Genomic DNA, 22,845 nt, shown 5'->3' with positions numbered 1-22,845 from the left:
CGTGGAAGGTCTATCTTACAGTATAACTTATGCTCGCTAAGTTAACTTGTTAGCATGTTTTGTCTGTTATCTTAGCTTTTCATTTTACAGTGAAATAGCTGAGACAACTAACTTACAAATGGAAAATGTTTATTTAGCTCAGAGTTTTGGGGTTTAGTGCAAGACCAGGTGGCCCCATTGGTTTGGTCTCTGATGAGAATGATGGATGGTATAGTGCATGCACAGAGGAGATCATATGGCAAGACAGGAAGCAGAGTGAATGGTTGGGCCAAACTCAGGCTTTTGTAACAACCCTATTGACAGAGCATGCTTTCTGAAGACCCACCCCAATGACCTAAAGACCTCCCACTATGCCTCACCCTTTAAAATTTCCACCACCTCCCAATAACACCGCCGTGGCGACCAAGACTTTAACACATGGGCAAAACATCCAAACTAATAGGCGAACCACAGCAGTTCCGCACCTGGTCCCAAAGATTCATATACATCTCATAATGAAAACTATGTTCATCTCATCTCCAAGAGTCCCCAAAGTCTAATGGCAATGATACTAAGAAGGTTAAAACTTAATACAATTATGATGTTTAGAGATGGGGTATTTGAGAAGTGATTGGTTTAACTGGACCTGCAGGATAGTATCCTCATGATAAATTGCTGGAGCTTTATGAGAGAACACATAGACAGGTAGATACAAGTGGATCCTGTCTCTGGATTTGTGATTCCTTTTGCCACTTTGAGACTTTGCCACCAAGGCACCATCACCAGAGGCAATGAGGCCTCCCAATCTTGAACTTGAACTTCCAAAACTGTGAGCTAACCCTTTTCTCTTGTAAAAGTTAGTTGCCTCAGGCAGTTCATGATAGTGGCATAAAGCTTACCAATGCATCTGTACTCCTTAACTTTAAAAACTGTCTATATTTTTGAAGTTATATAAATGAATTCTACTAGGTATATAAATAATATTAAAGAGTGGAATAAATTTCTTTTGCAACAATTATGTAATATGAAAATGCTTCTGAACTAACACTAACAAATTCGTTATTCTGCTTCTGTTTCTTTGCACTACATAAAGAGGAAAGTGGTTATTGAAGCTAAACCAGTAAAGTGCAAATTAATTTAAAGCCCTAAAACAGAGGATGCTAATCAATATGCTCTTTACTTAATGAATACTCTTGAAAATGGGATTTGATCTGCAGTACATGTTTCTTCTTATGCATTATCAAGGCCAATTTAAGATTATTTCAAAATTTTAATGCTGTCTTTCAAAATCCAGAATGTGAAACACATAAAACACAAAATCTCAGTGTTAACTATGGAGGTAAAAATCATTAACTACTTTACTGAAACATCATATGAAGAATTATTGAAAATATTTAACAATTTTATTTATAATAAATATTAAATAATATAAAAGTGAGTAAATTCAACAAATGGTATTGGATGCATCAAACATAAATTTGCTAAGCTTAATTAATATAGAAATACTTCTTCTAACGATTTTCCCTACTAAATTTTAAACCAAAAAACACTATATTTTAACTTGGGAAATACTCAGTGTATTACATTTTGAAATCCTAGGACATTTAGTGTATGTACTCCTCATTTTCTTCTAAAATTTTCCCATGACCACTTTGATTAATAATCGCAACACTTTTGAAGGAATAGATTTCTTAAATTTGCTACTCTCTATGGAGGTTAATCTATATGCTCTAAGAGTTAAGTAGAACAATAAGAACTTTAAACATTGTGTGTTAGTTTGCTAGGGCTGCTATAATAAAATGCCACAAACTGGATGACTTGAAGAAATTTACCTTCTCACAGTTTTGTAAGTCAGAAGTCTGAGACCAAGCTGTCACAGGATTTTGTATCTTTTCTGAGTGCTGTGAAGAAAATCTATTCTGTTTCTCTGGCTTCTAAAGGCTGTGGTAGCCTCTGGCATTGTCCTGTAGGAGCACCCCAGCCACTACATTCATGTTCACATGGCTTTCTCCTTACAAACATGTATGTGTCTAAATTTCTCATTTGTTTAATAATTATAGCAGCCATATTGAAGTAGAGGTTATCCTGATGATTTCATTTTTTATTTCTTCACCTCTGTAAAGATCGCAAGGTCACATTCTTAGAAATTCGGGGCAGAATTTCATTGTTTGAATTTTGTGAAGATAAACTTAATATGTGGCTGATAGCATCACATTATTCAGATTAGAACAACAGAGTTTAACACTGGTTTCTCAGTAGAAGTAAAAAAGGAAGAGGGAATGTAGTATGTTTAAAGCATAGTGGTAATAATTAAAAATAAGGTTTGAAATGCACTTCATGAAGTTATTCACTGCAAGTGTCTGAAGTAGATCACATATCTATTTCAGAACTGAACCCAGTGAATAGCAATCTCAGGTTAACTGTTGAGGTATTAACTGTGCTGGTACTTAAATCATAGGAAGAAATATATAAAAACATTAATTATTTTCTAATTTCTAGTGGAAAAGGTTGTTTTAATTCGAATTTTTTTTTCAATTGAAAAATTCAACTGGCTCAATTTTCTCATCATCTGTTACAAAAATCAGTGTGGCATACTATCAATGATGTACAAAGGATCAGAATGACATCTTTACCCCTTGGGAGTCCCAAGTCTACTCAGAATATCTCATAGGAGACATGTACAGAAACAAATTCAGGATAGTCTTATTCGTGAACATATATGTATCTTATGTTTTTATACAGAGAGGAGGTGGAAAAGTATTGTTGACCAGTATAAACCTAAGTCGAGCACAATACATTGTTGGCACACAGAACTTTTAGCTACTAACAAGTTGAGTTAAAAAGGACTTTTGATATGTATTTGGGAGAAGGGAAAGAACTAGTGTATGGAAGTGCTGTGTGTGTGTGTGTGTGTGTATGTCTGTCTCTCTCTCTCTCTCTCCTCTCTCTGTATCTCTGCCTTTCAAATAAAATAAATCTTTTTTAAAAAAGAAAGCACCAGTATCTTGCTATTTCAACAGGTTTTTTTTTTTTCAGAATATCATATAGTTAAAATCGCATCTTATGTAGCTTTTCATATTGGCTTCTCTCTTCTAATAAAGATTTGTTTATTTATTTGAGAACCAGAGTTAGAGACAGAGAGAGAGGTCTTCCATGCACTGGCTCACTCCCCAAATGGCTGCAACAGCCAGAGCTGGCTGATCTGAAGCCAGGAGTGAGTAACTTCCTCTGGTATCCCAGTGGGTGCAAGGGCCCAAGCACTTGGGCTGTTCTCCATTGCTCTCCCAGGCCATCAGCAGGAAGCTAGGACTCAAACTGTGCCTACATGTGATGCTAGCACTGTAAGCAGAGGCCCAACCCACTATGCCACCACAGCACCTTGGCTGCTTTCATTTACAATGTGTATTTAAGATTCCTCTGTATCTTTTCATGACTTGACAGCTCATTTCTTTTTTGAAAAATAAAATGTTTATTTCCACTGACAACATTTTAATATATTTATCCTGTAACTCATGCTGTTTTGAAATATGAATACATTATGGAATAGTTAAATTGAGCTGCCCCACATATATGTTACTTGACATGGTCACCATTCTTTGTGGTGATAAATTTTAAAAGTATTCTCTGTAGTTTTTAAAGAAAATAATACATTGTTATTAACTATAGTCACCATACCATACAATAGATATTTTGGTTTTATTCCTACTACCTATTTGAAATTTTGTATCCTTTCACCAACATCTCACTAATCTTCACTCCCATAGCTCATTTCTTATTAGAATTGACTAATATTTTATTGCTTGCATGTACCAGAATTTATCTGTCTACTGAGAAATGTCTGGGTTGTGTCCAAGTTTTGCAATTATGAGTAAAAGTGTTATAAACATCTGTGTGCAGATTTATGTGGATATCAGCTTTCACCTTATTTGGGTAAATACTAGAGAAAACAAAAGCTGGTCATATGATAACAGTATACTTATTTTTTGTGATGTTGTCAAAATTCTTTCAAAGTGCTTGTAATATTTTGCATTCCCAAGAACAATGAAAGAGAGCTTCTGCATTTCAGTAATTTTACATTTTTAAAAGGTATTTCTGATCACAAGCAAAATGCTTAGGGAGAATTTAATAATTTTATTCCATTAGTTGTGTTCTTACTATTTAATGACTTTTTTATAGTTATCTACCCAGAATATTTATTTCCAGTTGCATGAGAAGTGATTTTTTTAAAAAGCAATCTATATTTTTATTTTACCAGGTTATTTCTCATTTAATGTAATGTGCCCTTTTTCTAGCAGCCATTTTGGGTACCCTATTTACAAATCACTGTGATAGATTCCACTTGGGTTTGTCCTATATTTTTCCCCCCACTCTTCCTTCTTGTTGGTAAATTTTGCTTTAAATAGCTCAGGAAGCAAAGCACTAGTTGAGAAATGCGAGAGCTGGTGTGCAGCAGGTCAATGTGTTCATACAGTCATTTCCTCTCCCTCCCCTTCCCCACACTCCCTGAATACTCCTTGAGTAGGCAAAATACACCTGGGGTAAATGTTTAGAAACTTTATTTGGCCGGCGCCTCAGCTCACTAGGCTAATCCTCTGCCTTGCAGCGCCGGCACACCGGGTTCTAGTCCTGGTCAGGGCGCCGGATTCTGTCTCAGTTGCCCCTCTTCCAGGCCAGCTCTCTGCTGTGGCCAGCGAGTGCAGTGGAGGATAGCCCAAGTGCTTGGGCCCTGCACCCCATGGGAGACCAGGAGAAGTACCTGGCTCCTGCCATGGGATCAGCACGGTGCGTTGGCCGCAGCGCGCTGGCCGCGGCGGCCATTGGAGGGTAAACCAACTGCAAAAAGGAAGACCTTTCTCTCTGTCTCTCTCTCTCACTGTCCACTCTTGCCTGTCAAAAAAAAAAAAAAAAAAAAAAAGAAGAAGAAAAAAAAAAGAAATTTTATTTGGCAAATTTCAATCCCTCCTTTATTTAGATAAGATACGTGCCAATCATATTGAATGTGTGAAACACTGCCACTGATTAACAATTACCCTGGACTTTTCAAACCTTGGCTTATCTATTTTTCATTATCACTTGGTTTGCTAAATAACTAAAAAAAATTAAGATCCATAATTTGCAGAGAACTGGTGAGTATATTCAAGATTAAGTTATTTATTTGAAAGGTAAAGTGAAAGAGAAAGGAGGAGAGTCAGGGAGAGGGGGACATCTTCCAACTACTTGTTTACTCCCCAAATGGCCACAACAGCTGAGCTGGGCCTGGCTGAAGCCCGGAGCCTAGAACTCCATCCTGGTCTCACACATGGATGACAGGGACCCAAGTATTCAGGTCATCCTCTGATGCCTTCCCAGGCACATTATCAGGAAACTGGATTAGAAGCAGAACAACTGTGAGTAGAGCCTGCTTAACAATATGGGATGTGCCGTCGCAACTGATAGTTTCACACACTGTACCACAACATCTGCCCTTGCAGTATATTTTCTTGCATGGATAACTATTCAAATTGATATTTCTTGTGGAGGTAATGATTATTAGAGAATCTTATCCTGCTATCTTGCTTCATAGCTCTATTAGTGTTTCTATTTCTTATCATAATTATATAGTAAAATTAACAACACATTAATTCATATATTTTCAGTGGCGCCATATTTGATTACATAGTTCATGCCCATGTACTTCTTAATTTTGTTGTTAAAAAACTTTTCAGTTTTTTTGACCTTTTCCAAACAATGTAGAACCATTTATAAGAACGAGAGATTTGTCAATATTAACAATGACATTTGTCTCCCAATAATTTATCATTGTCAGAAGTTGGCTTTTATTTTTCCTATTTATTAAATTTTAATTGTCTGGTTAATGTATAAAAACCCAGTAAATAACAATGATAAACACAGGTGTATTTCTTCCTAAGAAATTCTTGTATTCACACCATTATTCATTCAACAGACAGTTTCTGAGCATCTCCTATTTTTCAGGCACAGTTCTGGCATTGGTAAAACAGAGAGTAAAACAGAAAGTTTAGCATATGACTTCATCCAGTCACAAGACTCCATGCTCTAATTTCTATTAGTTTTAACTTGGAAAAAAAAAAAACTGGACAATATGATGTTTAAAAAAAAAAAAAAGAGAGAAAGTTTGCATTTCCAGTTAAATTTTTATGACTGTCATTGTATGGTATATGACATTAGATAAACCTGCTACATTTTGAAAAATTAATTCATGCAGTCTAATTACTCCTCTTGATTCTTATTGTTCTCTTAGCTATTTAATAAGAAAAACATTCTTGAAATTTTTTCTTATTTTTTATCTCCTGCAACTAACAATATAGTTGTTATTTTAATGAACTGGTATTTTTATTTCACTCTAGAAAATGTAGCCTGTATTAAATGAAGTAAAATACTATACATCTATGTGTACAATAACATCTTCTCAGCCCTTTCACTATCTGAAAAGTTTCCTTGCCTTTTTCATGACCTACATTTTATTTCACAAATTTTAATTTGAATATAATTATCTTTAATTTCTGAAATTGAAAGCTTTAATAATTTTGCAATGACATGGGTGATTTTTACTAGCCAAACCACACAATAAAACTTAAGTTTTAATAGTCGTAATGCAGCCGGCACCGTGGCTTCACTAGGCTAATCCTCCGCCTGTGGCGCCGGCACACCGGGTTCTAGTCCCGGTTGGGGTGCCGGATTCTGTCCCTGTTGCTCCTCTTCCAGTCCAGCTCTCTGCTGTGGCCCGGGAAGGCAGTGGAGGATGGCCCAAGTGCTTGGGCCCTGCACCTGCATGGGAGACCAGGAGAAGCACCTGGCTCTTGGCTTGGGATCAGCGGCTGTAGCGGCCATTTGGGGGGTGAACCAACGGAAGGAAGACCTTTCTCTCTGTCTCTCTCTCTCTCACTGTCTAACTCTGCCCATCAAAAAAAAAAAAAAGTAGTAACACATATTTATTCACGAATGTATTCTTCATGTATTTTTAATATATGAATCAACTTTATTCAAGAAATTAGTTTCAGATTCACAGAAAAATTGAGCAGAGAGCACAGAGATTTTCAGTATACCTCTTGTGCCCCTACATGCATGGTCTTACTCCTTATCAACATTCTCCACCAGAGTGGTAGATTGACTACAGTCTATGAACCTACACTGATACATCATTATCTCTCAAAGTCAATAATTTACATTAGGGCTCAGTCCTGTACATTAGATAGATTTGTGCAAATATATAAACAACATGTATCCATCATTAACAGATGACCGCAATAAAACCAGTATTACAATAAAGTGAGCAACATGGGTTTTTTTGGTGCATGTAAATGTTGTTTACAATATAATGTCTACTAAGTGTGTGGTAGCATTATGCATAGCAAAATTTATATATCTTAATTAAAAATATTTTGTTGCTGAAAAATGCTAATGATCATCCAATATTCTAGCAATATATAATCTTTTTTTTTTGTTGTTGGAGCTTCTTGCCTCCATGTTGATGATGTTGATTAATCAGGGTGGTGGTTGCTGGAGGTTGGGATGCCTGTGGAAATTTCTTAAAATAACACATCAGTTTTCAGCACTGATGGTGATGCAGTTTGATAAGATTTTACCCACAGTAGAATTTCTTTCAAAACTGCAGTCAGTCCTTTTAAATTTTGCTGCTGCATTAACAACCATGTTTATGTAATAATTTAAGTTCTTTGTGTCATGTCAACAATGGTCACAGCATCTTCTCCAGGAGTGTATTTCATCTCAAGGAACCACTTTCTTTGATCGTCCATAAGAAGCAACTCCTCATCTGTTAAAATTTTATTGTGAGAACACAGCAATTTAGTTATAACTTTAGGCTCCACTTCTATTTCTCATTCTCTTGCTATTTCCATCACATCTTCAGTTTCTTCTGCAAGTAAAGTCATGAAACTTTCAAAATATTCCATGAGAGTTGCAATCATCTTGTTCTAAACTTTTGTTAATTTTACTATTTTGACCTCCTCCCCTCAATTACCAATATTCCTAATGACATCTAGTATAATGAAAACTTTCTAAAAGATTTTCAATTTACTTTACCCATATCCATCAGAATTACCATTTATGGCACCTATAACCTTATGAAAGGCATTTCTTAAATAATGAGACTTGGGGTGGTGTCATGGTAACAAGTTGGAAAACAAACCACCAAGTGTGACCTGTGTGAAGGGGGGGATCCTGCCCAAACCAGAAAGAGGAGAGCTCAAGTAATGGGTGTTCAGCACATGATCTGCTAAAGAGGTCTCTAGATAAAATAAAACTGGGAAAATTAGCTAGAATCAAGAATTATGGATCTGTGTTCAGTTGGAGTCCAGCTTCATACCACAACTGAGTGCCATAAAACATATTACACTCATCACATGGTTTTCAAGACTGCAAGAGTTGTCATTAAATGACAATTTTACTTCAATTTAGCACTGTGAGGGTGCTTTCTGGGAACAATTCAATTTGCTTCCATCATGTGAAAATTTACCTTGACAGATTTGAGCATTTGCAGAAGTCATGTTGTGACTCATTTAGCATGCCAAAGAAAGTAGCCCAAAGATATTTGCATGCAATCAACTTAGATGATGCCACTTTCCTGAGCATAAAATTTGGAAGGCAGCCTGTATTTGACTGGAAGCTTTTCCCCAAATGTACAGATAATCAATGGAAGTGTGGATACTGAACTGAAGACCTCCAGAGAAGAAATCCTGAATCAGGTGGAAGAACTGTTAAACTTTGGGGTCATACAGTGTGTAAACCTAGAAAGGCAAATTGAATTTGCTCCAGAAACTGATAAATGAGAAAAAACAAGAGTTAAGCAAAAATGTAACTGCTGGTTCAGATAAACACGAACAGTGAGGTCTATGGCAGCCGGGGTCTGCTGGTTTTCAGTGGAGCAGACCTCTGCAACTGCCTCGATGGAGATTTTTAGGGGGTTTCTATGCTTTTCCTGCCTGTGATTCTACCAAATGCAGACATGAATGTTGCTGTGACCATAAGCGGCTATATGAACAAATAGAAATTGAAGAGGGAGAAATAATTCAGAAAAAACACATTGCATATATTGTAGGGTCAAATTAAGAGATATTTAAAGGTCCTCCGTTTGTAAAACTGTATCATTCTGAAACACATTTATGTTTGATCTCCAAATGACAAAGGTTTGAGAACCATCTCAAAATACACGCAGTAAGCACTAGTTCCGCATTTGAGGTGCTCAGATGAGCTGTCTCTTGTCATCTAGCATTAAACCTGCCTGAGTCAGTATAATCAAGAAGGTATAGTCAGTCCTCAATGTGCATGATTCCCATAGGTACAAATTTCAGTGGCCATGATTTAGTTAAATGATACCAGACTTAGTTGCACAGTGCAATTTATATAGCACACCATATTAACTATGAATAATGGAATGAAGCACCAAGTGCCTTACTTGCTCTTTGGTCCACCGATCGCTGTGTAAATAACAGATGTGCCTAAGGATCAGGAACCTGTCATGTTACTTATTTCAAACCTGGAATGTGTCTGTTATTCAGTACTGTTACTCACAGCAAAGGATGTGGTTTTGTTGTCAACCTGGCGACATTTTATATAAGAGGATAATCAGAAGAATTGCCCAACAAAGATGAAAGTGCAGACAAGAAATGAAAAATGGTAACCCTGGAAGTGAAATTTGAATTTAGGTTTATAGAAAATGTCACAGTAATGGGAATGTTGGCACTGCTGTTGTTTTAGAGAATTCAGATATTCATCCAGAGGAATTTAGTGAAAGAAAACTTACAAACATAAATGAGGAAATGTGTTTGTGATGAAAAGGGTGACTATGTCCCAGAGGAAGTGATGGTAAAACCTTAACATTAAAGAATATGTAATAGGAATACAGAAGTGTTTCACAGCATTGAAGGCACAATGAAATGATATAACTTGATTAAATCTTGAAAGGAGTATGATGAATAGGCATGATATTGAAAAGATATTCAGGATCTGAATAGTTATTTAACGGTAAAAAAAAGTCAAGCACTATTCAAACTACTTCTGAATAGCTTTTATAATAAAATTAGAAACTTTAATTATCAACATTTAAATTTTTTATTTCTTCTACACTTGTAACAGATATAATTGTTTTATAACCATTTTTTTTTTGACAGGCAGAGTTAAACAGTGAGAGAAAGAGACAGAGAGAAAGGTCTTCCTTCCGTTGGTTCACCCCCCAAATGGCCACTACAGCTGGCGCGCTGCACCAATCCAAAGCCAGGAGCCAGGTGCTTCTTCCTGGTCTCCCATGCGGGTGCAAGGTCCAAGCACTTGGGCCATCCTCCACTGCCTTCCTGGGCCACAGCAGAGAGCTGGACTGGAAGAGGAGCAACCGGGCCAGAACCGGCGCCCCAGCCGGGACTAGAACCCAGGGTACCGGCGCTGCAGGCGGAGGATTAACCTAGTGAGCCGTGGCCATTTTTTTTTTTTTTTACATTTTTTAAAAAAGATTTATTTATTTGAGATGCAGACTCACATAGTGGGAGAGAGACTGAGATCTTCCATCTGCTGGTTCATTCCCCAAATGGCCTCAGTGGACAGTGCCAAGCCAGGCTGAAGCCAGGAGCTGTATCCAGGTTCCCAAATGAACGGCTGGGGCCCAAGCACTTGAGCATTCTTCCACTGCTTTTCCAGGCACATTAGCAGGGAGCTGAATCAGAAGTGGAACAGCCAAGACTCAAACTGGTAGTCATATGGGATGTTGGCATTGCAGGTGATAGCTTAACCCAGGGCACCACACTACTGGTTCCTGTAGCAATTCTTATTTTTAAAGATTTATTTTTATTTATTTGAAAAGCAGAGTCACAAAAAGAGAGACAGAGAGAGAGGTCTTCTGTCTGCTGGTTCACTTCCCAAATGGCTGCAATGGCCAGAGCTGAGCCAAACCAAAACCAGGAACCAGGAGCTTCCTCTAGGTCTCCCACATGGGTGCAGGGGCCCAGAGATTTGGGCCATCATCCACTGCTTTCCCAGGTACATTAGCAGGGAGTTGGATCAAAAGTGGAGCAGCTGGGACTCAAACCAGCTCCATATGGAATGTTGGCACTGCAGGCAGAGGGTTAACGTACTGTGCTACAGTGCTGGTCCCCAATTTTTTTTTAAGGATTTATTTATTTATTTGAAAGTCAGAGTTACAAATAAAAAAGGAAGAGAGACAAAGAGACGTCTTCCCTTTGTTGGTCAACTCCCCCTAGATGACCGCAGAATAAAGCCAGGGGCCAAGGGCTTCTTCCAGGTAACACACATGGTTAACAGGGGCCCAAGAATGTGGCCATATTTCGCTGCTTTTCCCATGCCATTAGCTGGGTGCTGAGTCAGAAGTTGAGCAGCTGGGACAGGAACCAATGGCCATATGGGATGCTGTTGTTGCAGGGGAAGGCTCTACTTGTTACACCACAGTGCTGTTCTTCCCAGTAGTAATTCTTAACACTGGATATCCATCAGAATCATACATAGACATTCAAAATATAGAGCTAACTGGCTCAGAAAAGACCTAAGCATCTTTTTCTACCTCACATTAACCAGATGATCATAATGTATGAACTTGGTTGAAAACTGACAAAGGCTAGACGCTGTCAGTCAACTTCTACCTTTGTGGTGCTTCCTGATCATAGAGTCTCTAAGTTCTGAGTCATTTCTGCCTTTGATGAAATCTAACAATGTTTTTAATTATTGATAAAGTGAAAACATTATTGGATTGAAATTCTTCAAATCCATTCCAATATGAAAAATATTATTAAAATATATTGTCATATATGGAGCTCTGAGCTAAGAATTAGTAAACTCTTTGTATATCCTGTGAGTTGAAACATCAGTTGAGGAGTCCTTATAAACAATGACCTTAGTCTAAATTGGTGATACATTTTTTTAAGGATAAAGTGACTTTGAATATATCCATAGATCCATTTTGTTTAAACCTGCTGCAAGCTTGAAATTTCATTATAACATAAAATTCCATTCAGTTTGTGCTGTACTTTTCCAGCAGTTAACTGTCTGTAGAAACAAAGTCTTTTAGATTCAGGGTCAACTGCCTTGTTTCAACCAGTGCTGCTGACTTCTAATGTGTTATTTTTCCTTCTACCTGTAATATCTGTTAAAAATTGATAGCTGGGGGGCCAGCGCCATAGCTCACTTGGTAAATCCTCCACCTGTGGCACCGGCATCCTATATGGGCGCTGGGTTCTAGCCCTGGTTGCTCCTCTTCCAGTCCAGCTCTCTGCTGTGGCCCAGGAAGGCAGTGGAGGATGACTCAAGTGCTTGGGCCCTGCACCCGCATGGGAGACCAGGAGGAAGCACCTGGCTCCTGGCTTCAGATCAGCATAGCTCCAGCCCTAGAGGCCATTTGCGGGGTGAACCAACGGAAGGAAGACCTTTCTCTCTGTCTCTCTCTCACACTGTCTAACTCTGCCTGTCAAATAAATAAAAAATATTATAGCTGGACAAAGTGTAATTTTTTTAGACATTAAGTTGAAATTCACACAAGTTCATATGAAAAACCAATTACCTTATACAAATCATTTTTAAGTTAAGTACATTATAGTCTCAATGGTTATATTATCAAGGATTAGTAGTATATAGCTTTCCTCCAAATATGAAAACCTTGCTTCTTTTTTCCATTTCAATTCCTCTGTTAAATTTCTAATATTGATGAGAATATCCCTCAAAACAATAACTACATATTGTATTAATTACAAGTCAAAAATAATTTATAACTTTATTGAATTTAATGATAATATGTGGTAGGATCTCAAAAATTATATGGAGAAAAACAAAACTAAACAAGTAAGATAACAAGAAGATGTTATGGCAATCATTTGCAAGTATTGATGAAATTATACTAAAATAATGGTCTGATAATGGAATATGTTGAATGTTAATTAAATATCTAGCACCCAATCCCTATCATTTTATAACAATTTCATTATCATGGATCATTAAATTAATTAATGTTTCACAAAGGAAGTTCTAATGAAACTATTTTCTTTGTGAGTTAGGAGGAAACAGTGAGGATTTTAATATATGTGAGTAATCCTAAATAGTGACTAAGATGAGAAAAGCCAGCGGGGTCATTTTATATTTACAACTTCTACAGAACCCATCCTTTCATTTTAGAGCTACTAGAAATTTAAATTCATTGTCTTTTCAATGCAGTAAACACTAAATTGTACAGAAAGAGTTTCCTTCTGACCACAACCAATAATTAAATATTGGTAAATTAAACGTAACTTCCTCTCTTTAAGTTCTTTGTGGAACATATTTTCCTGCTAAGTGATTTCATATTGATTCCTTCCTTTTGTTAACATCACAGCCCCAAGAGAACATATTCTAATTTCCAGTTCACTAATGAGGAAAGTAACTATGTGGGGTTAAGTGATTTGTCAAACCACCAAATGGTTACCAAATCATCTGACTTCAAGTCTAATAATACTTTTATATTTCTTCCAGTTTTTTTTTTTTTTTCCATTGTGCTCTCAATAGCTCTTATGGAGCTGAGCTTTAAAAAGAGTTTCACTAAAAATAGAGTTTAATAAAGCCAGACACAGAACAAAATGCCTTTTTTTTTTTTTTCTTGACAGGCTGAGTGGACAGTGAGAGAGAGAGAGACAGAGAGAAAGGTCTTCCTTTGCATTGGAGGTTCACCCTCCAATGGCTGCCACGGCCGGCGCACCGCGCTGATCTGATGGCAGGAGCCAGGTACTTCTCCTGGTCTTCATGGGGTGCAGGGCCTAAGCACTTGGGCCATCCTCCACTACACTCCCTGGCCACAGCAGAGAGCTGGCCTGGAAGAGGGGCAACCGGGACAGAATCCGGCGCCCCGACCGGGACTAGAACCCGGTGTGCTGGCGCCACAGGCGGAGGATTAGCCTAGTGAGACGCGGCGCTGGCCAGAACAAAAGGCTTTCAAAATCAGAAGAGAATTTTTTTCTAACAGAGATGAGAGTGTAGTAATTTATTTAATGTTCAAATGACCAAGTTATCATAGGATTATCAATGAAGAACTAGAATAATGTATACTAATGTAATATTTTTATGGCATAAAAGGACTTTCTAACTTGGATTACATGTGATCAATTTGAATAGTTCTTCAATTTTTGTACTTATCAGATTCTGAAAAAACACATATAGGAATAAAGAATTATTGTTTTAGCTTCCTCAGTTTATATACTTTAGTGAATATGATATTCTATTCTCTGAAATATGACCAGCTTAGCAGTCAAAATTCAAAAGTAAACTCTTCTGTATTTTTCTTGGAACAAAACTTATGCATTAATAGTAGTGAAAATATTTTCTCCGTGGTATGATTACTCTATGACATCCTGCTTTGTTAATTTGCTCTGCCATTGTAGCTGGCAGAAGAAAGAAAATTAAGTCAGTATTTCTGCATTTTTAGAAGTCATATATCTTTCATAGCAGCAGACACAACACTGTTCAAAGTGTTCCAATCCACTTTGAATCAAAACCAATTGACTTGTAAGTCCCTGCTATATGACATAGCATCTTCAAAAGAAGGTTTTGAAAAATCTCCATGACAGAAAAAAAGAAAAAACAAGTTACTATATAGCTCAAAGCATGTTGATTATTGTCTCTTGGACCTCACACAGTTGCTTTTAGTTCACCAAAGCAATAAATTTCAGTCTGCCACATCATTTCAATTGAGTAGCCTTGAGATCTAAAACAGCAAATAATGAAAATCTTAATAAAGAAGGCTTTTCTACCCCAAAGGAGTTTATTAATGGATTTCTTCACCTCTGAGGTGGTTTCTAAGAACTTCTGGAGCCACTCATGAGAGAGCGAGCTCATTCTGAATATCTTTCCCAAATCCAAGAGGTGTTCATTCTTTTTCTCCAAACTTAATATGAAATCTAATTCTCTTATTGTATATAATTTCATTCAGGCAGAAAATATTCTTATAGTAAGAGTGGCAGTCACAATAATATTATGAATAATAAAATAGCTAAAATTTTATCAAAGTTTCTCATTTGTCAGGTTCTAAACAAAATGCTTTTAATGTTATTATCTCATTTTAGCCTCACACAAACATGTGAGATCAATTTGGAGTTGTTCCCAATTTACAAACACAGAAACAGAAGCTTAAAGGGCAGCTTACTGTCTAAACAAGATAAGAGTCGGAGAACTCAAGGGGCTTCCATAGCCTTGGAAATTCATGACTGGAGCATGGGGAGATTACTGAGGCCATAAACAAGAGTGTCAATTTGTAAAGTCAACAACAGGAGTCACTGTGCACTCACTCCTCATGTGGGATCTCTGTCCTTAGCATGCTGTACATTGAGACTTAATGCTATAATGAGTACTCAAACAGTATATTTCACTTTGTGTTTCTATGGGGGTGCAAACTGTTGAAAGCTTTACTTAATGTATACTAAACTGATCTTCTGTAAAAAAAAAAAAAAAAAAAAAGAAGAAGAAGAAGAAGAAGAAATTATCAATTCCCAACTTGACTCTCACTGGGATTAAACATGACAATAGGTCTGATCTGATTTCATCATCATTTTAAAAATCATCTATTATTTTTCACTTTATGTTTCTGTGTGGGAGCAAACTGTTGAAATCTTTACTTAATGTATGCTAAACTGATCTTCTGTAGATAAAGAGAATCGAAAATGAATCCTCATGTGGGTGGGAGGGGAGATGGAGTGGGAGAGGGGAGGGTTGCGGGTGGGAGGGACGTTATGGGGGGGAAGCCATTGTAATCCATAAGCTGTACTTTGGAAATTTATATTCATTAAATAAAAGTTAAAAAAAAAAAAGGGCAGCTTAGGCTCAGCAAGCTCAAATGCTGGTGCCTTTAACCAAGGCATCATAAAGCCCTTTTTAATGCAAAATAAACATGACATTTAGATAAGGGACTACACTGTCATGTCACTGTGTGTTAAATAATTAAATAAATAGATCTCTGCCTCACATATATATATATATAATATATAGGAAATAAATGGTAAAAGATGGAAAATGACTTGCATCATATCATTGTACTCTTTATTAATGTTAAAAGTGACTTGGTATTGGGGCCGGCACTGCGGCTCAGTGGGCTAACACCCTGGCCTGAAGCACCAGCATCCCATATGGGCGCCAGTTCAAGACTTAGCTGCTCTGCTTCCTGTCCATCTCTCTGCTATGGCCTGGGAAAGCAGTAGAAGATGGCCCAAGTCCTTGGGCCCCTGCACCCACGTGGGAGACCTGAAAGAAGCTCCTGGCTCCTGGCTGTGGATCGTCACAGCTCCGGCCATTGCGGCCATCTGGGGAGTGAACCATCAGATGGAAGATTTCTCTCTCTCTCTCTTTCTCTCTCTCTCTCTCTCTCTGCTTCTCCTCTCTCTGTGTAACTCTGACTTTCAAATAAATAAATAAATAAATCATTTTTTAAAAAAGTGACTTGGTATTGCCACTCCTGTATGCTTATCCATGCTTTGGGGTTTAGCAGAGCTTTCTCACCTTGACTGGAATGATGTATTAGGGTTCAAAGCTTTGAGAACAGAAGAATTATGAGCTGGTTCCCACACTGATCTGTGAGCTTCAAATATTGATGTGCTTCATTAATTAAATTCCAAAAAGTAGAAAAGAGGAAGATGAGGTAAAAAAAAAATTGTCCTTTCTGTCTAGCAGAGACAGTAAAATGTTTCCATGCTCAGTCAAGTATGCTTCAAGACCACATGTTGTCTGTGTTTCCACATGGAACTTTTTAAAAATTATTTTTCATATTTTTATATGAAACACAGAAAGAGAAATCTCCCAACTGCAGATTCACTCCCCAGATGCCTGCTAACAGGAGTCCAGAACAGCATCTGAGTCTCCTAGATGTACTTGAGACATCACCTGCCACTTCCTGAGATGAGGTTAGGAAGGAAGCTGGATGGGAAGTGGAGAATCCTCTACTTGAACCAGTCACTTCATTGTGGAATGCGAGCATTTCTTTTTTCTTTTTTTATTTGACAGGTAGAGTTATAGACAGTGAGAGCAAGACAGAGAGAAAGGTCTTCCTTCCGTTGTTTAACCCCCCAAATGGTCGCTACAGCCGACACTGGCCTATCCGAAGCCAGGAGCCAGGTGCTTCTTCCTGGTCTCCCATGCAGGTGCAGGAGCCCAAGCACCTGGGCCATCCTCCATTGCCTTCCTGGGCCACAGCAAAGAGCTGGGCTGGAAGAGGAGTTATCGGGACTAGAACCCGGCACCCATGTGGGATGCCAGCACTGCAGGCAGAGGATTAACCAAGTGAGCCATGGCGTCAGCCCCCATGAATGCAAGCATTTCAAGTGGCGACTTAACCACTGGGTTAAATGCCTGTCTCCTATGGAATATTTGTATTCTTTTGACCAGTGCAATAAAAACAAGTATTGTTTTATTTGACTGAAATCCTACCATAAATCTTTACATGCTAAGCCTCACTAAAATTAATTGAATAAGATTTATTAATTCTAAAAGTGATATAAATTTTAATAATTCTATTTAAGGAATAAATTTCCTTTTAAGGGTTCTTACTCCATTCCTTTATAATTGAAATCATTTAATATTCAAATTTTATTTGCTGAAATTTACAGACCGGCCAGCCCTGCGGCTCACTTGGCTAATCTTCTGCCTGCAGCACTGGCACCCAGATTCTAGTCCCGGTTGGGGCACCAGATTCTGTCCCAGTTGCTCTTCTTCCAGTCCAGCTCTCTGCTGTGGCCCAGGAAAGCAGTGGAGGATGGCCCAAGTGCTTGGGTCCTGCACCCACATGGGAGACCAGGAGGAAGCACCTGGCTCCTGGCTTCAGATCGGCGCAGCGTGCCAAACATAGTGGCCATTTGGCGGGGTGAACCAATGGAAGGAAGACCTTTCTCTCTGTCTCTCTTTTCTAACTCTGGATATCAAAAATAAATAAATAAATAAATTTACAGACCAATTTTGTCTCATCTTGGGTGCACACTGTTTAACAATGTTTGGGAAATTGCTTTAAAGATTTTCCATCCACTGGTTCATTCCCCAGATGGGCCACCATGGCCAGGGCTGGGCCAGGCCAGAGCCAGGAGCCAGGAGCTTCTTTCAGGTCTCCTACATGGGTAGCTGGGACCCAAGTGCTTGGACCATCTTCTTATGTTTTTCTAGGAGGTGGAGCATCCAGAACTTGAACCAGCATCCATATGGGATAGTAGCATTTAAGGCAGTGGCTTTACCAACTATGCCACCACACCAGCCCCAGTAAAATCCCTTCTAAACATACCAATAATATTTTCTAAACTTTAAAATGATTGTGAAGAGGTTGTAAGAAGAGTACATGAATGAAACAGGTATTTTAATGCCAGTGGGTTAGTTTTTCCTTTATATATTAGAAACTATGCCAAATGAGATTCTCCAGCAGATTTTTTTTCACTTAATTCATTATGTTCACATTTCACAATTTCCAAGGCTTATATTTCTGATCGTGCTGTTATAATGATTTATGTAGTACAGCTATAAAATCTTTATATATGTTAAGCTTTGCAGAATAAGCACAAAATTATCTTTCCCAGGAGATCATATGTTTTCTTTCCCGATCTTTTCTCTGTTGCAGTTTATTATGCTGACATACCTTTTCATGTTGGCTTGGCTGGGAGTCACAGCTTTCACCTCTCTGCCAGTTTACATGTACTTCAATCTGTGGACCATCTGCCGAAACACTACATTAGTGGAGGGAGCAAATCTCTGCTTGGATCTTCGTCAGTTTGGTAGGTAGACATTGGATTCTAACTGAAAAATGCAACTCTATGTTATTTTACCTGGTAACCATTTCTAAAATATTGTATATCACTTTAAAATCATCATTACTTCTATTATGTAGATATATTCAACAGAGTATTTACTTTTAAGATATTCATTTTTAAATTTAAATAAGTAGCAATTCCAGGGTTAATAGAAATTAGTCTTACAACCTGGAAGCTCCAGGTTACAGAAGATTTGTGAGCCGGCCAAGCACAGTGGTGATACACACACACACACACACACACACAAACATACTTGAACAGGCTGTCGGATTGCCTTTCTTGGTAATTGCAGGTATAACTGTAGCTTATATTTTCCAATTCTTTTCTTTTTTTCCAAACTCATATGATATCTGCATTTACTTTCACTTTCCCACGACAAACTGCACATTTTGTTAGATTTCATATGAAGATTAATTAAGAAAAATATATGGGAAAAATTTAAGCATTTAAACATAATGAAATCAAAGAATGCTAAATAATTGAATGGTTCTCTTTGGTTATATTTAATTAGAGCTGAAACCCCATGTAAAAATAATAGTTACTCATATGTACATGAGTTTGTCATGTACTGGCTCTAATCTAAGTACTTTATGTACTTTAAATTGTTTAATTCTCCCAACTCAATAATGGGAACAAACTGTTATCTCCTTTTGTAGATGACAAAGCCGAGCTACAGTGAGCAAAAATGGCCTGTCCAGATTTATAAACTAGTAACTGACAGAGCTATGATTCAAACTCAGGAGGCTCAGCTTCAGAGTTTGTATCTTTACTCATAAGTTCAAAATTAGTGCAGAAAATTAGAGTCTAATCTTAGTTAACTTTTTTTGAGATTCTGCTCAATATTTGTAAAAGTATGAGACTCATGGAATTTATAAAAGACATGCTAAACTGCATTTGCAAATAGATTTCTTTTTTCATTTAACAGATATTAAAAGGCTGACTGTTAATATCTGGGGATTATAGATGTGTTTCTCTTATTTCAGGAAATGAGGAAACTTTACTCAAGGGTACCTGAAGGTCTTGTTGCTCTGGGTGTATTATAGATAGACTATGGGGACTCCACAGCTACTCTGTAGTCAACCAGCTGTGTGTTCCAAAACAGTGGCTCACCTGCCATCCTGACAGATGAAGTTCTAAGGCCTCCTGTAGACTTACCCAAATGAAAAGCAGGATGATGTGCTCTATGGATGATGTTCTTGGCAATAACTTACATTGGAGAGGTTTACTCTTAGACTCAAGTCCCTTGTAAACACAGAAGAAGGAAAACCCAGCAGTGACTGCTGATGGATGTCACCACCAAACACCTGCTTTAAAAATCCTTGTCTCTCAATGACAACTTTGATTGTGGAGTAAATTTCAGAGGTTGGTGGCAGCTGAGGTGGTTGTGCATATGGTGGCAGTAGGAATGGTTACAGTGGATTTGGTAAAGATGGTGGCTACCGAGGAGATGGCCCTCGTTCTGGAGGAAGCAGAGGCTAGTGAAGTGGTATACAGAGTTATGGGAATCAGAGCAGTTGTTATGGTGGAATTGGCAGCTAGGACAGCTGTAATAATGGCGGAAGTCGGCCGGCGCTGCGGCTCACTAGGCTAATCCTCCACCTTGCGACGCTGGCACACCCGGTTCTAGTCCCGGTCAGGGCGCCGGATTCTGTCCCGGTTGCCCCTCTTCCAGGCCAGCTCTCTGCTGTGGCCAGGGAGTGCAGTGGAGGATGGCCCAAGTGCTTGGGCCCTGCACCCCATGGGAGACCAGGAGAAGTACCTGGCTCCTGCCATCCGGTCAGTGCGGTGTGCTGGCCACAGCTCACTGGCCGCGGCAGCCATTGGAGGGTAAACCAACGGCAAAGGAACACCTTTCTCTCTGTCTCTCTCTCTCTCTCACTGTCCACTCTGCCTGTAAAAAAAAAGAAAAAAAAAAAGAAAAAGAAAGAAACACAATGGCAGAAGTGGCTTTGGCATTGGCAGTGGAAGCAGTTTGGGAGGTGGTGGAAGCTATAGTGAATTTGGCAATTACAACAATCAGTTGTCAAATTTTGGACCCACGAAGGGAGTAACATTTGAAGGAAGAAGTTCTGCCCCTGTGGTAGCGGAGGACAATATTTTGCCAAACTACAAAAGCAAGGTAGCTTTGGTGGTTCTAGCAGCAGCAGTAGCTATGGCAGTGGCAGAAGCTTTTAATAACTGCCAGGAAACAAAGCTTAGCAAAGCAGAGCAGGGACAGGGAAGGTCCAGGTATAGTAGATTTGTGAACTCAGCCAAGCACAATGGTAGAGGCCCTCACTGCTTCAAAGAAGGCTGGTGTTAGAAAATATTCATGTAAATGGGCAAAAAAAAAAATAATCCTCGAGGACTATGTTTGTGATCAGTTGTATAGCAGATTATTATTTATATGGAAAGTATAAAGCATTCCAACAATGGGTTTTAATGTAGTTTTTTTTTTCCTTTTTTTGCACCCATGCTATTGTTTGTCTAACCTTGATGTTGAATTAATGTATCTTTAAAAAAATTTCCTTGCCTATGGCTGCAGTCTCTCTCCCTATTTCTTTGTTTTGTTCTGCTGACCTTCAAAGTTAAAATTGGAAAACATATGTCTAGCCTCTCACATAGGGCTGCCAGGTAAAATACAAGGCAATCAGTTGAATTAAAATTTCAGGTAAACAAGAAATGTTTTGTAGTTGATATATAAATGAAAATATTTTAAACAATATGCATTTAAAATTTTTGTGCCTTAACTGAAATTCAGATGTACACACAGTGAGGTTATTGCTATCATGCTATTGTTTATTATTCCATTTTATTCTCAGGTCCTCAGTTTCCTTTAAGAAAGTGTCATAGTGGGAATAGATGAAGGCTGAGGTCACTTAATGTGAATGTCTGTATTTTCAAATGTACGTGGTAGATTGGTGTGCTTCTGATCGGGCTGATTTAGTTTTCTCTTGGTGTAGTAAATCAAAATATGAAAAGTAGTAGAGCTTTACTTTTATCAAACCAGATTTTGGATGAAAACTATTAAGAAACTAGCAAAATATTTCTTAAATTTTCACCAAATTTAATTTTTAAAGGAGAGGGAAAATAATTTCTGAATATTATTAGTAGAAGCATATTTTTAGTATTTTTCACTGTTTTTTGCAACAAAAAGTCTGTTAATTTTCAATGTATTCAAATGCTTATGGATCCAAAACTAACGTAATATATTAAGGTTTATACTTCTCAGTGTATATGATGTCCTGTAATATTAAGCATAGAATATATCCTTGTTATAGAATTTTATTAATAGACTTCACTAATCACCAGTGCAGCTTTCTAGTCTAAAGTGTGGAGTTCTAAGAGGTAAAGTGATTTTCTAGGGAGATGATTACCTAGTAGGCCACACTACATTAAAAAGTGAGTGTTCTAAACTTGCTGCACTCATTTTTCAAATAACATCTTCAGAAAAAGAGCTTTTTAACACCATAATCATAAGTCAACTATTATTATAGTTGGTAGACAGAATAATAGCCTGTCACATATGCCCACATCTGATTTCCTGCAGCCTATGAATATATGATGCTAGGTGTCATAGGGGAGTTAAGGTTACAGATGGACTCAAGGTTGCTTGTTTACTGACCTTAAAATAAGGAGATAATCCTGCATTAGCCAGAGGGGCCTAATGCAATTACAGAGGTCCTTAAAGTGGAAGACAGAAGAGTCCCTGGCAGGGTAGGGGGCAGACAAAAAAGGCCCAGGAAGATACAGTGCAGCTGGCTCAAAGTTAAGTGTTAAACATGAATGTAAAGTTAAAATTGTTCTTTGAGCCTTACCACTGTTTGCAACATAGTTATCATGGTTTATCACAAGGTAACTTTTCTTCTGTGGATATGGAAGAAACAGCGGGCACATTGAGCTCAGCTGTTAAACCTTTTTGTAGACCTCTTCTATAATATCAATCGCTGTAAGCTATTTGTCATCCAGATGATGTCACTAAGAATCTTTGAATGTACTTGTGGAACCACATAACTATCATATGGCATCAGAAAAGAATCACTCCTAAAAAAGTGTACTATGGCTGTTACAAAATTTACTAGTATTCATCTAAAACTGTAATTGAATAGGTAAG

The 22,845-nt window shown here is 38.0% G+C and overlaps 1 protein-coding gene and 1 pseudogene across 4 annotated transcripts in view; both read left to right on the top strand.

Moving 5' to 3' along the window:
- Positions 1-22,845, top strand: part of GPM6A (glycoprotein M6A) — a 345,190-nt gene that overhangs the window by 305,871 nt on the left and 16,474 nt on the right. For all 4 annotated transcript variants that reach the window (XM_008249994.5, XM_070068303.2, XM_089327256.1 and 1 more), the window contains exon 4: positions 18,563-18,716. In XM_008249994.5, the coding sequence (XP_008248216.1) occupies positions 18,563-18,716 (154 nt within the window). The remainder of the gene's footprint in view (positions 1-18,562; positions 18,717-22,845) is intronic.
- Positions 8,179-9,066, top strand: LOC138848468 (ARL14 effector protein pseudogene; annotated as a pseudogene).

The sequence above is a fragment of the Oryctolagus cuniculus genome, chromosome 2 (genome assembly GCF_051225735.1).
Source record: "Oryctolagus cuniculus isolate XC-2025 breed Fujian yellow rabbit chromosome 2, ASM5122573v1, whole genome shotgun sequence".
In the NCBI taxonomy this organism is placed as follows: domain Eukaryota; kingdom Metazoa; phylum Chordata; class Mammalia; order Lagomorpha; family Leporidae; genus Oryctolagus; species Oryctolagus cuniculus.
This window is presented reverse-complemented; position numbering and strand designations above follow the sequence as displayed.